The 14,516-nt window shown below is 38.8% G+C and overlaps 1 protein-coding gene across 2 annotated transcripts in view; it reads left to right on the plus strand.

Annotated features, from left to right (window-relative positions):
- Positions 1-14,516, plus strand: part of LOC139975646 (eukaryotic translation initiation factor 4 gamma 1-like) — a 39,170-nt gene that overhangs the window by 5,701 nt on the left and 18,953 nt on the right. The window contains exons 7-17 of one of the 2 annotated variants that reach the window (XM_071983731.1): positions 205-336; positions 1,145-1,306; positions 1,774-1,911; positions 3,240-3,299; positions 4,005-4,139; positions 4,606-4,842; positions 5,459-5,563; positions 7,966-8,214; positions 8,530-8,702; positions 9,451-9,629; positions 10,253-10,350. In XM_071983731.1, coding sequence (XP_071839832.1) covers positions 205-336; positions 1,145-1,306; positions 1,774-1,911; positions 3,240-3,299; positions 4,005-4,139; positions 4,606-4,842; positions 5,459-5,563; positions 7,966-8,214; positions 8,530-8,702; positions 9,451-9,629; positions 10,253-10,350 — 1,668 coding nt within the window. The remainder of the gene's footprint in view (positions 1-204; positions 337-1,144; positions 1,307-1,773; positions 1,912-3,239; positions 3,300-4,004; positions 4,140-4,605; positions 4,843-5,458; positions 5,564-7,965; positions 8,215-8,529; positions 8,703-9,450; positions 9,630-10,252; positions 10,351-14,516) is intronic. The other variant, XM_071983732.1, reaches the window with a different exon arrangement.

Raw genomic sequence — 14,516 nt, forward strand, 5'->3', positions numbered from 1 at the left:
CTATTAAAATAAATACAGTTGATAAGTTTTTTTCACTTGTATATTTTTATTTCATGATGCTGAAATGAAACATTTTAAACATTGAAATCATTTGTGAAAGAAACAGTCTTGGATTTTGCTGTGCCTGATGTGCTAGTTTATAGAAGGACTATCATTTTTAATTTCATCACATTTAATTTATCATTTTCATTTCTAAAATTGCAGAAAAATCAAGAAACCGTGGAGGCTCAGTTTCACACTTTTGACAAGATCAGAAGACAACAACCAATGAGTGTAAATCACCAGCAAGCACTGTTGTACAGAATGCAACCTCAAGCAGGACAAATGAATTCAATGGTGAGTAAAAGAAACTGGTCTAGGATATCATGTATGCCAGTAATTACCAGTTATTAATAGATAGAAACAGTAATGCTACTTAAGGATTTTAAAATTTGCGACCCTGGGACGCAACACCTCAACAATGTTTGTGTCAGCTCAGAAAACATGCGTCCCTATACAGTCTGCCGTAAAAACAATAATTGGTTGTAAAGACCCCTGACGGTACATGGGCTTGTGCGCAATGGAAGCGTAAATACCGTGTTAGGTTTCTAATGTGCACAAAAAAAGTCAAATGATGTAACGTAAGTAATAAACAAAAAACAAAATGATAGTCAGGTTGTGAATTGGAAATATTACTGTAGACCATTTACCATATATGTAGGCCTGGATGGCATGTGAAGGGTCCTCTAGTATCCCACCAAAGGTTTGTACTTGTTATTTCAAGCTCAACAGACTATTAATCCACCCTCTCCCCTCTCCATATAGTCAGTAATCAGGTGGCAAGTGAAGGGTCCACCCTCTAGTATACCACCAAAGGTTTGTATTCAAGCTCAACAGACTGTTAATAGTCCACCCTCTCCCTCCTCATATAGTCAGTTATCAGGTGGCAAGTGTAGGGTCCACCTTCTAGTATCCCACCAAAGGTTTGTACTTGTTATTTCAAGCTCAACAGACCATTAATCCACCCTCTCCCTTCTCATATTATGGAAAAGTCTGCATTATTTGAAAAGCGAAAGAACAACCACATCAATCAGCTCCAACTTTTGCAGTAGAGACAAAGTCTGCATATTAAACGCATGTTTTCTTTCTTCAAATTCATAACCAGCAAGATCCCTCCTATCCACAGGGCAATAACAGACCGTCTAAAGAGAGAAAGATCATACCGGGGCCTTCTGCCTCTCAGGAGGAGACGCTTAGGCGTTCAGAGAACGCCTGGAAACCATACTCTAAGAAGAAGAAGGCACCAGAAGGAAAACATGATGATGAAGTGAGTCTCTTTCTTCATGCCAAAGCTGGTGGTTCAATTTGCAGCCATACTTTTCTCATGCTATCCAATAAGCCTGAACAGAGAATGCCACAATAGCCTTGAGAAAATATTCTGCTCTGTGAAACAAACATCATCCTACTAGCTTAAACTTTCCACATGTTGTTATCATAGATAATAAACCTATTGTTATTTTTGTATTAGTTATGTACTTGGCCTAATTGTATAAGTTATATAATAACATGTAGGATAAGGCTGAAGATGCTAGTCATTTAATTATTAGGCGTGCTACAAGCTAATTGCACCCTTTGGCGAAATAATGTGTTGACAAATGGAATAAATTTAGTTAGAATGTATTTACGAAAGGTAATTATAAGCAATTTTAGGAAGTTCACAAAACTGCCTTTTTTGAATTGATTTTGAAGAAAAAAGCTGTAGTTAATTTTTTCTTCGTTTTTCCTCCCCAACAGGAATTATTGAGAAGATTCAAAAGTATCCTCAACAAACTCACTCCTCAAAATTTCCAGAAGTTGATGGACCAAACCATGCAGTTACCCATCAACTCAGAGGAAAGATTGACAGGGGTCACTGACCTTGTATTTAAGAAGGTTGGTCATTTATTTTTCTCTATGTATATAAAATATTGCAAGGAATATCAGACCTTGTAGCCTAAGTTTTGCAATAGAACCTATTTAAGTACAAGAAGTTTCTTTTGGCAGAGTTATGATGATTTTAATGAGCATATTTAAAGGTAAGATAGTCATCTGAAAGGCAATGTGTTACTTCTGATACTTCTCAAAAATTGTACCAGGAACAATAATCCATTAGATGGTTCACTTCCACTATCTGTTGGCCACAACATTGTTTGGATTGTATTATAAGGGTTAAAGTCTTCCTTATTTGGAGCAGTTGTAACTTAATAGATTTCTAAGTTTTGCTGAGGGCTGCCGCCCATGTCTGTGCAAACATTACGTGGCTCGGTCGGTCGGAATGGTCATCAGTTTAATTAGTCACCAATTAGGTTCTTGGTCATTAGAATGCTCATATCTGTAGAGTTTCTATTGTCACAAAGGCTCTCGTCAATTTAACAAAGCAAAAATGGTGCATTTGCTTCAACTGAAATTTGGCCTTTAAAGGGGACACAAGCCCAACCATCATTTTTATCTTATATGACAGAAGATCTTTGTGAAGATCAACTCCCCCAAACCAGCTTAGCAAAATGCTGCTATGTTTGATAGATGTCGTAGTTTACAAGTCACATATCCTGGGGCGGACATTTTGTTAATCTGTCATTTCATAGTGCTACTACTAGGATCTCAAACCTTTCACTTTCTTTATGTTTGTCTTTTTAATTTTTTCCAGGTAAAATGTTATAATTGTAGACACTGAAACCATTGCCATCATTTAGGTCATGTTAAGAGCTTCCACTTTTTAGATTTGACATTATTAGAAAACCCATCTTGTTTACATAAAAATATTACTTTTTTAATAAATAAAGAAGTATATAAGAAGACAAAAAACATGAAGCACACATGGCTCAATGATGCCATATTTTAGACTGTTCTGAAGAAACGTGAACAATTTGTGATTATCTCCCGAATGGAATAACATTTTGTTTTCCTTTAGCTGTTTGGGGAAGTTGTTCGTGAAAGTTATCTCTATCACATATACTAAGAATGATGGTTGGGTTGTGTCTCTTGGCTGTCAAGGGTGGGATGATAAGGGTGCGTGTGGTGGTGGGGGAGTGGGAGAGGTTTATTCATGACTGTTATTTCTGTCACTAATAGTGATAGCTGGAAGTGTGTTTCCATTAAAAGTTGTAACTATCAATCTTTGAAATATTTCAAAATATGGAAAGAACTGATTTTTTTTTGTTCGCTTAACCATAACTTTTCCTCAGGATTGATTGAAATCACCGATCCATGTTTGTTTTCAGGCAATAATGGAACCTGATTTCAGCCAGGCATATGCAAACATGTGCAGAGTCATGCAAAATGTAAGTTAATTTTGTGAACCATTGAACCTAGTCATAATTCAATAACATCACCATGACAGAAAGGTAGCATGATGAATATACTGCACGACCTCTCTAACCTTTCTGGGCTCTACTGTTGCACTTTCCCATCTACCTAGCCAATTAAGTGGTAACAGTTTAGCACTGCCCCTCCCCTCCCATTCACCCACCTCCAGGTCTATGCCCCATCACCACTCCTTACGACTCTACCTTTTTGTGAGGTGTAGCAGCCTATTCTGGTAGCAATTGCCATTGCAAGGAATCACTCTAGTACAATCATTGCTGTACAATCCTTACAGTACATCTTTCCTTGTATGATCATTGCTTGTACAATCGTTTTTACGATCTAGATCTTTTCTTGTGCGAACTCACTGTTTGCTTCAAGGTATAGTACCATGTTTGAAAGCCAAATAGACAGAAAGAAGATAAAAAACTTTCATAAAGTCATTTTTACGTTATTCATCAAAACTTACAAAACAAAGACAAAAGTCTAGTTTTTAATGAAATGAAAGACACCAGTGTTGTGTGTAGTATATCTAGGGAATAAAACTGTCGTCTTGGTGTCAAACTGTTGCTGGAATCAATAACTTGCCATCTGCTTCACCGTGAGTTTGTCAGAAACTCTACAAGTTTTCACTCTCCAGCAGCTCATTAAAGATTTTATTGTTTCCCCTTTGTTTTCTCTAGATTGAGGTGACTAAGGCGGATGGTGGCACAGTGCAATTCAGAAAACTGATTATAATTAAATGTCAGAAACAGTTTGAGCGACAGAGAAGTAATGAACAAATGGAGATGGAGAAGAAGAGGATCGCAGCTCTGTCTGTAAGACATCTCCTACCCACCTGATTTCTTCTGTATGATTTAAAGAAAGGAATTAAGTTACAACCATCGTTACAAACTTGTCATTTCATTCACGATTCGGAGTCTTTGATGGAGAAATAGGTCTATGTCATTTCTACGTCTGTGATGGACTAGGTCAAACTGGCCCCCAAAAATGTAACTCCGTTTTGAAGATACCATTCGAAAGTTTTCTTCTGTACATTTCTTTGCATCTCTCCTTGAAAAAAGTCAAATAATGGATTTTCATCTGAACCAGATTTACTTCAAATCTGTTTCTCCCAGACAAAAAGATGTGAAACATTTCCCGACCATTTTGATTATCTCACTCATTCAATGGTTTGTTGGACCGCTGTCACTAGACTTGTTGCATTGTTTGAGATGCCAAGAATATCTGTAATTCATCTCTTTTATCCTTCACATTTTTCGCCTTTTCAATTACGTGTTAAAGGAAAAAGAACAAGAAGAAGCCCTAGCAGAATTTGAGCACCAACAGATGATTGCTAAGAAACAGATTATTGGCAATATCCGATTCATCGGAGAACTCTTCAAACTATCTCTGCTGACAAAGAAGATTATGCAAGGCTGCATCTTCCTGTTACTAAAGGCTAACGATGAAGAGTCCTTAGAGTGCGTGTCCGTGCTGGTATCGACTGTCGGACACTGTCTTGACCATCAAAAGGGCAAGGCAGGTTTTCTGAAAATCTATTATGGGAAAGTGTGGGGAGGACGAGGGGAAGAGGGAGGGGAAGGGGATGATGTGGCAAGCAGTGTTCAATGAAGGAAGAGAGCAAACTGTTTTGAGAAACTTGAATGATGGTGGGAAGGTGTATTGTGTAGGTTGCTTCAGTTTGGGGTTATTAGATCAAATGAGGAGGTTGGTTTAGGGTAGAGATGATAACAGTTTGATTAAACTAAGGCGTTAATTTTTTTGGTGTCCAAGTGTGTGCAGCTTGTTTAAGCAGAAAAGTTTGAGCTGATTTTGTAAACTTTTTCAATGCTATTTCATAGAAGAATGTTGTAGTTAATTTGTTTCGTAGGCTCATCTAGTGAAAGCTCACTTCAAAAAGTAAGTAGCACAGAAAAACCCCGATGTTTTCCATTTTTCAGTTGGCAAGTGTGAAATTCTGATCTGAATGAAGCTATATAATTATCAGGGTGGGGGAAGTCAGACCAATATGTTTATCCGTATGCAATTTTAATTACACTTGGAAATTATGGACTTGATAATCCACTTATTTACTGTTGGAAGGGCTAATCAAAGCAATGGTATCGAAATTCCTGTTCTTACCTTCGTGTTGCAGGCATTAATGGATCAGATCCTCAACCAAGTAGACAAAATTATCAAAGAAAAGAAAGTTTCCTCTGGGATACGATTTATGCTGCAAGATCTTAAGGATCTACGAGAGGTAAGGTGGATATTACTACATTTCATCAACAGGGTTTTGTCTTGTTTTGATTTGGCAAGCACAAGTTCTGGAATTTAAAATTCTACAGGAAATAACTTATCTGACATGTGTAGTGGGACCAACAAATGACATGAACAGAAAAGTCCTCTGAACACTTTTATTTGCAACGGTTCGGCAACAGCACACTGGGTATGATTAGCCAGTGAAATGTACAAATCTTACAGTAACACAATAACTTAAACAAGAGGCGGTGGAGGAATGCGATGCAACAGAACTTTAGCTGTGAGTCTCACATAGCTGTGGTCTTGAAATCACAAAGGAATAAAGTAAAATTTGCAGGTAAGTTACAACGGAAATCTTGAGACATAGAGTGTGTTATATGTTCAATGTGCAAATGGAAAGAGAGCGAGACAATGTGCTTTTGGAGATAAAACCTGAAACTGCTTGTTATCCTTCCCGAGTGACCCGATAACGCAAAAAGTAAACAAATCGTGGAGCCTGACATCCTGCTTAGTTGCCTAGCAACAAGTTAAAATAGATCCTATTTCCCCACACATGGCTAGCTATGCAAGCTGAATTTGTAATGATTTATCACAGTGTTTGTATACAGATTCTTAGCATTGGAAACATGGTCCAAACAAACATGAACTTATTGCTTGCAAATTGTAAAGCAAAAGGTTGTTCCCATTCTGACCTGTATGTTTTGGTTAACGTTATTTAAACGCAAAAGTTATTTTTAAAGTTTAACATTTTCTTCATATAAACCGAAGAAAGTACTCAGGACTAAAGCTCCAACCCTCGTGGTATGATTCCCCTTTGTAAGAATCCTATCTAGTAATGGAGGGCAGAGAAACTCTTAATGTGCAAACTTTGGTTTCCATTTGATAAAAGATTGAGACCTTATGCATGATAAGAGACAAACTCAACTATATACAATCTGCTTGTACTATTGTTGGATTGTACTGTTTGTTTGTATTTGTTGTACTATTTGTTTATTTGTATTTGTTTGTAGTATTATCTGTTAGGGGCTTGTGCTTGAAGGACATTGTGTCATGGGAAAATTCTGCATTTGTTTGAAAGCGAAGAAAACGCATCATTTAGCTCCAACTTTTGCAGTAGAGACCCGCCAGAGCTTCAGAGGTTGCTTGTATTGGTTTATTAACGATGCCTTTAATTTGTAGATCTCTTAGTCTGCATTGTCTCATAGTTCTCCCATGATTACGGCAGTTCCAGGCAAGGCTTTAGCCACTGAAATATGCAGTACCAAGTGGTCCTATTCATAGCCTAGATGACAAACTTGTGGCCTTGTGGATCGTGTCTATGGCCATGCTCTGGCTGTTTGTCGCTGGCACAAAGCCTTGGTTACACAGCAGTTGTGCTTTACTTTGAAATTGGGACAATGTAGAAAGAATCCATGAAACTGATCTAAGCAGACACTCAAATATGTACATGTAAATTGTACAGATTTATTTGTAAATAAGAAACAATGGTATTGTCGCGGTATGTAAACCAGAAATAAGGACATGAACAAGTAGTAGAATTAAACGGTATTTTAGATCTTCAACTGGCTAGATATATCTACTGAGTACAGTGAGTGTGTCAGGGAAAAGTTAGCTTGAGAGAACTGTGCTAAGCACGGCTCCTACAGGTTGAATCACACTGACTAATATGGGTGAAAGTTACATCTTATATACTCTTGACAATGGATTACAGAGGATGGGACAGTAAGTTCCTCTACCCACATATTTAACTTTCACCTGAAACAGAAGTTAAGCTACTAAGAAATGACCCCACTATGACATCAATGGGAATGACATCATACTGAAAGTTATTTTATTGGAAGACATCAGATATTCGGTGCACAGAAAGGTGTAGGGTTTCTGTTGTAGAGAGTTACTCTGGAGGTTAAAGTGTAAGTGATTTACTGGGACTTAAGAGGTTTGAAAGTATGTTATTATGTTTATGGTTTGTAAATAGAAACTGTTAGTCATCTTTCTGGGAAGTGTGACATAGGAGGACTTCCTTTCCTGTCTGTGCTACTAGCTAAGAGTTTGTAAAGGTAAACCTAGGGTAAGAGAATGGGAAGTTAATTGTAAAATGCTCTCTGTTATAGTATTGAACTTGTCACACATGGGTAATAAAAACAACTTTTATGAGAATAATAAGTGGGCCTTTGACTAACTGATGAAGGTTGAATATAGTTGAATGAACTAAACACTTCATCATTAGTGAAAGCTCACTTTGACTCAGCTGGTTTCTGACATTAGTGAAACCATACAGCCTTAGGTCTACCGGGTCGAGGCAGTGATTATGCATAATCCCATTTATGCTTCTACCGATGTGTGTTGGCGACGACATTGTAGAACACACTTGCTTGATGGTACCATTTTGATATATTACAGAACAACTGGAAGCCAAGGCGAAATGAAGCCAAGCCAGTTATGATCGACCAGATTAGAAAGGAAGCCGAGATGGAAAAGCAAAGGAGAGAACAGAAGCAACTTACAGCTCGTTTAGCTCCCCAACATTGGTCAAATAGAAGGCTGGGGTGCATGGAGAAATACCAGGACGATGGATGGAATACTGTCGCAGGAAACAGGAGTACCAAACAAAACGTTATTGACAACCCAGCCAAGCTTAATATTACAAGGGTGAGTGTTGATTAAACTTGTTATAATTATGTGGCAAGGTATGCACTTCAGTTATATTTCATAGGCATGAGTGTATTTTGACCCTGCTAAACCTACCCACATATACACAATACACCATATCCTCAAACTGCCATATTCCCTGAGCCCATAAAAAACCATGTGCCATGTACCATTTTGTAAATGAAATGGGATCTCCCCCCCCCCCAATCCCACTAGGTGACCCTCTTGTGTTCCACCAGTTGGAAGTTTCTTTATTTCACTGTTGTTTTCACATTTAGTATGTTTGGTGCATAATCCTTCTTTGTTACTCTTCAGCAAACCATTGATGATAATGTACAGTTGGGTCCAGGTGGCAGACCGGGCTCCTTAGGGGGCTGGGGCAAAGGCAGAAGTGGAGGAGGAGGGAAGTCGTCCTCGGGTTCCTCGGAGGCTAAAATTTCTCAGGGTAACAGGTTCATGATGCTCGGAGAGGATAAACAACAATCAAGGTAATGTATTAAAGAGTGCAGAGTAGAGTAGGAATTTAAAATGTGGATGCCAAAATGCAATATTGAATTACAAAATAAAGAACAAGGGCAAACAGAATAGGTAATTGTACTGGGTATGTCAACTGGATTTATTGAAACTGAGCTCAAACTGGATATATTGTACCATGGTTTCAATTTTTGCTGCAAGTTAACCCCCCCCCCACCCCCAAATGATGCATAGTGGAAAATAGTTAACACTTCATCAATTTAAAGGTATAAAAAAAATGTTAAATATTGAAACAATGCATTTCAGTTAAAGAATAATACAGTAGGAATGATCTAAATGAGAATTTTTTTTTTGAAGAATCATTTGTAAAATAAACAAGCAGATCTTAGCAAGGTTCTGTAGATGGACGCTGGATACCTACAGCATTCTACAGACAAAGTAGAACTTCCTAAGTTTGTGGGATTGCTCATAAAAGGGCAGCAATCTACATCTTGAGGAAGGACCCAATGGGGTATTAGGCAGCAAAAAGTTATGGTTCTACAAGACCATATACACACAGCTTTTTCTCAACTCATGTTAACCCTGCTTTTGGCTTCATTATCCAGTGTTCAGATATTGATGAGAATCGATGAATAATTGGAGACCCTGTATAATGTTCCTTTACTCTTCCCTATCCCAGTATACCCTCTGTCCTGACCCACCCTAATTTTGCACCAGTTTAAATGCAGCAATTGAAATATTTTCTTCCTGGTATGCTTGTAGGTCCATGTTACCACCATCAGCGAGGGATAACAAGGGCAGGTCATCTTCCGGCTCCAAGCGGTCCAGAGAGAGGGAGATTGATCGTTCGAGAGAGAGACAGTCGGCGATAGCGGACACGCAGCGATTCACAGGGTCACTGAAGTCAAGGTCTAACGAACTTGACAGAAACCAGGAAAAGAGTAAGTAGATAAAAGGAAAGTAGTAGGAGGGATGAGGGGTGGTTGTCTAGCTAATCCGTGTAAGGGGCGTTTGTCTAGCTAATCCGTGTGTGATACAGAATATCAAGTTAGCAATTGTCAAGACCATGTTCGAAAGGATCTCAACTGTTAGTGTACAGGAGGTAAAATGACAGTAAGCATATGCCATATGATAAACTAGGCTTGTTGTTATGACTGCAAAGTGATACTTTCATATTTAAACACAAATATGGTCGACTCTCGCATGGATCCAAGAATTGAGCAAAGGTGAGTACATCTCACTGCTCTTTGTTGGTTATGTGATGAGTGATTCCGTCTGGCGAACATCTTAGATTGTGGTCTGGAAATGTTTTGCACAAGGTGTAGAGTCGTAAAAAAAAGTTTCCATTCAAATAGACAAGCCTGCAGGAATGATCTTATGAACAGCATGGTTTTGGGAGAAGGAACATCATACATCAATGGGACTAGAATACCGATGACAAAATTTAAACAGTCCTCCTGTAGTACACAACAAGTAGATATTCTGTTTCATAACACATTTGAATGTGTTTTGGATCTTAGTTTTTGCATTCGATTATTTTGTCTATTTCTGTTTTCTTTTTCAGGAGTAGAGCCACCTGCTGCTGTAGCCTTATCAGAAGAGGAGTATGAGAAGAGGTCCAGGTCCACTATAAAGGAATTTGTCAGCATCAAAGATTTCAAGGTGAGAAGAGATCATAAATGTAGGCATTCAATGTCTACTTCCGACCCCACCGCTCTCCTCAACTCGACAAAAATATTCAGCATAACTTTTTTTCTAATAGGGTTGTGAATGAGTGGAACGGTTTGCCTGAGAAAGTTGTACTTGCAAGTAGTGTCAATGGGTTTAAGAATGCTTTAGACAAGCACTTTAAGCATTGTAATCGGGTCTGAGTGTTGGGTCTTCAGTTTTTTTCTCTCCTATAGGGTCCTTGATGGGGACTTATGTGTCCCTCCTGATCCATTTTTTCTACTAGACTAAACTAAAAACAATATTCCGAGCCCACAGTAAAGAAAATCAATGAAGGCTATTTATACTTGTATGCCAATTGGATTTAAGGATGGCCTGCCATCCCTTTGAATGGTCTTTACTAGATGTGCCTATTCCAAGCTGTTATCACAAACACTTAGTTAGCATCAGACCCCTTGGCTGGGCTGTAAGTAAATCCCAGGTTGGGTTCAAATGATGCATCAGAGGTGACCATGTGCTTCTGTTTTGTACATGAAAGAAAATGTAACAGTCTGCTACCAGAGCCCTCCATTTTTGCAGGTCCTGCCCAAAGTTGTGTGAGAGTGTGATTAGAGAGTTATTCCATTGTATGCATAGTAATGTAGTCTTTATTATGGATATATATTATGTATGTATGTATATTAGATCCTCCTGCAAGCAGGAACTCGCGAAGAAGCCTCATTGGCTTATCAAGGCCGCAAGCTGACCGAAGTCAGTCTTTTACATTCATATTTAACGTCCATGATTATGAATTGTTAATTGTCAACAACTCTGTAACTGGACGACATACATTAATCTGTGAGTGACTCGAACCGGGGACCTTATGATTGAAAGCCTTTATTATAGGCCTTTAAATTTCCATAAGACAGGACATCATCAGAGAAGCAATTTAAAGTCTGCTATTATCGTGACAAGGTTTTATTGGTAAATGTATGTAATTGGTATCAAGATCCAATGAGCTGCCCAGCAAAATCCACAATGGTAAAAGTTACAGGGGATTCTATCCTGGAACATTTTCTATCTTATGTCTGGAAGGTTTCTTTCTTTAGGACATGCTGGATTGAGGTCTTTTGGATACAAGGGGTGGTACAAAACTGTGGCAAGAGCTTTTGTTGGTGCTGCATATTTCACTGGAGTATAATGTTATCAGGCGTCACACAGCAGAAATGCAAGGGCAATGAAATAAGTTCAAGCATATATAGCATATTTTGCCCACTGAAACATAAAATATTTTCAGTCTATTATGGGAAATAAAATTCATAGATCTTACAACTGCAACACATTATATCATGTTTCCTTCCTTCATGCTTTCGCAAATTGTATCCTTGAATCCCGATTGCCCGTATGTGAACACATGCCTTTAGAAAATCATTACTCGAGATAGGAATACACTAGAGAGCTTCCCATAGCTTTATTTTGCACATAAGACAGCCTGCATCAATAAACAACCTTTTTCCGAGGGGATCACATGGACCTTTTTTTTTTTTTTTGTCTTCAAAGATTTGTTTACATTCAAAAAACTGGTCGTTTTGACCTTTTTTTCCAAAAAATCGTGAGAACAGTGAAAACTTTCAAGTCAACTGACCTTATCTCATACAACTAGCTAAGACATACAAGGAATCAAATCAGGAGCCTCACAGGCATATGTAGAGAGATGGCTCTATATTTGGGGAAAATATTTCAAAAAATAACGTTTTTCGGTCTATGTTACGGCCAAAAAACGGTAAACTTTCCGAAAATATTTCTCCCGAATGCCTCACCCTACAGAAAAATTTTTTAGCTCTCCAGAAGCGCCACACTGAACTTCTAGTCTACATAGAAACAATTTAGCAATAGCGCCTCCACTTTTTGAGTAATCCCTAGCAATTCAACTCAAGCATTTCTACGGTATAGAATTTCGGTCAACCACAACCACAGTTGATATGCTCGCGTAGTATCTGGCTGAAGTTGGCGAACAATAAGAGCGACCAATAGTAGCGAACAATAAGAGCGACCAATAAGGGCGACCAAAAAATGCTAGAAAGTGCAAATGATACTACGGAGTTGTGTAGTGGCCTTCGTAATGGGCCATGTGGCAAAAATGATGTGTTTAAAGCAAATTGAATGATCGAATGCTTTCAATCGATTGCAATTAGGAGGGAAAGACAGGCTTTTGGACGTTCCATGCATTAAATAATTTATTATAAGAGATTCAAACCCGACAAACTCGTAATTATGGAACGGGGTATGAAATATCCCCAAAGTCAGGGTATGGCCTAACTCATTATCGTGGTAAAGCAAAATTATAGCTCTTAAAATATCAGACCTGCCCCGAATATCAGCGAAAAGCGTAAGTTTGGGGTAAAAGATAACATATTTGGAAACAAAGCTTAATGGGAAACATGCAGAAGGGTGGGGTGAACGTTAAAGCTGACATTACACTCTACCAAAGTATGCCAACAACCGTGAGGGACGATGTCGGGCAGGGGGTTATTAACAATTAACTCGGCAACTGAAAGTAAAACGTAGCATATATATACTGTTGGCTAACAAATCAAATCTGTAACTCAGTATCATTGGGGAGCAAAAACGTAGCTGACGTCACCAGCTATCACCCCATACCAACAAACCTCGGGGGACAGTATCATTTAAGGTGTTATTAACACCCAAACTCGACGCAAAGTATCATCTACAGTTTAAATACGCTTTTTCAACACGATTTTTGGCTAACAAATCAAATCTGTAACTCAGTATCATTGGGGGCCCCAAAGTAGCTGACATCACAAGCTATCACCCCATACCAACAAACCTCGGGGGACGGTATCATTTAGGGTGTTATTAACACCCAAACTCGACGCAAAGTCTCATTCACAGTTTATATACGGTTTTTCAACACGATTTTTGGCTAACAAATCAAATCTGTAACTCAGTATCATTGGGGTCCCCATGGTAGCTGACGTCACCCTCTATCACACCATACCAACAAACCTCGGGGGACGGTATCATTTAGGGTGTTATTAACACCCAAACTCGACGCAAAGTCGCATTTACAGTTTATATACGGTTTTTCAACACGATTTTGGCTAACAAATCATATCTGTAACTCAGTATCATTGGGGTCCCCAAGGTAGCTGACGTCACCAGCTATCACCCCATACCAACAATCCTCGGGGGACGGTATCATTTAGGGTGTTATTAACACCCAAACTCGACGAAAAGTATCATTTACAGTTTATATACGGTTTTCAACACGATTTTTAGCTAACAAATCAAATCTGTAACTCAGTATCATTGGGGTCCCCAAAGTAGCTGACGTCACCCTCTATCACCCCATGCCAACAAACATCGGGGACGGTATCATTTAAGGTGTTATTAACACCCAAACTCAACGCAAAGTCCCATTTACAGTTTATATACGGTTTTTCAACACGATTTTTGGCTAACAAATCAAATCTGTAACTCAGTATCATTGGGGTCCCCAAGGTAGCTGACGTCACCAGCTATCACCCCATACCAACAAACCTCGGGGGACGGTATCATTTAGGGTGTTATTAACACCAAAACTCGACGCAAAGTCTCATTCACAATTTATATACGTTTTTTCAACACGATTTTTGGCTAACAAATCAAATCTGTAACTCAGTATCATTGGGGTCCCCATGGTAGCTGACGTCACCCTCTATCACCCCATACCAACAAACCTCGGGGACGGTATCATTTAGGGTGTTATTAACACCCAAACTCAACGAAAAGTCCCATTTACAGTTTATATACGGTTTTTCAACACGAATTTTGGCTAACAAATCAAATCTGTAACTCAGTATCATTGGGGTCCCCAAAGTAGCTGACGTCACCCTCTATCACCCCATACCAACAAACCTCGGGGGACGGTATCATTTAAGGTGTTATTAACACCCAAACTCGGCGAAAAGTATCATTTACAGTTTAAATACGGTTTTTCAACACGAATTTTGGCTAACAAATCAAATCTGTAACTCAGTATCATTGGGGTCCCCAAGGTAACTGACGTCACCAGCTATCACCCCATACCAACAAACCTCGGGGGACGGTATCATTAAGGGTGTTATTAACACCCAAACTCGACGAAAAGTATCATTTACAGTTTATATACGGTTTTCAAC

The sequence above is a fragment of the Apostichopus japonicus genome, chromosome 11 (genome assembly GCF_037975245.1).
Source record: "Apostichopus japonicus isolate 1M-3 chromosome 11, ASM3797524v1, whole genome shotgun sequence".
Taxonomy (NCBI): Eukaryota; Metazoa; Echinodermata; class Holothuroidea; order Aspidochirotida; family Stichopodidae; genus Apostichopus; species Apostichopus japonicus.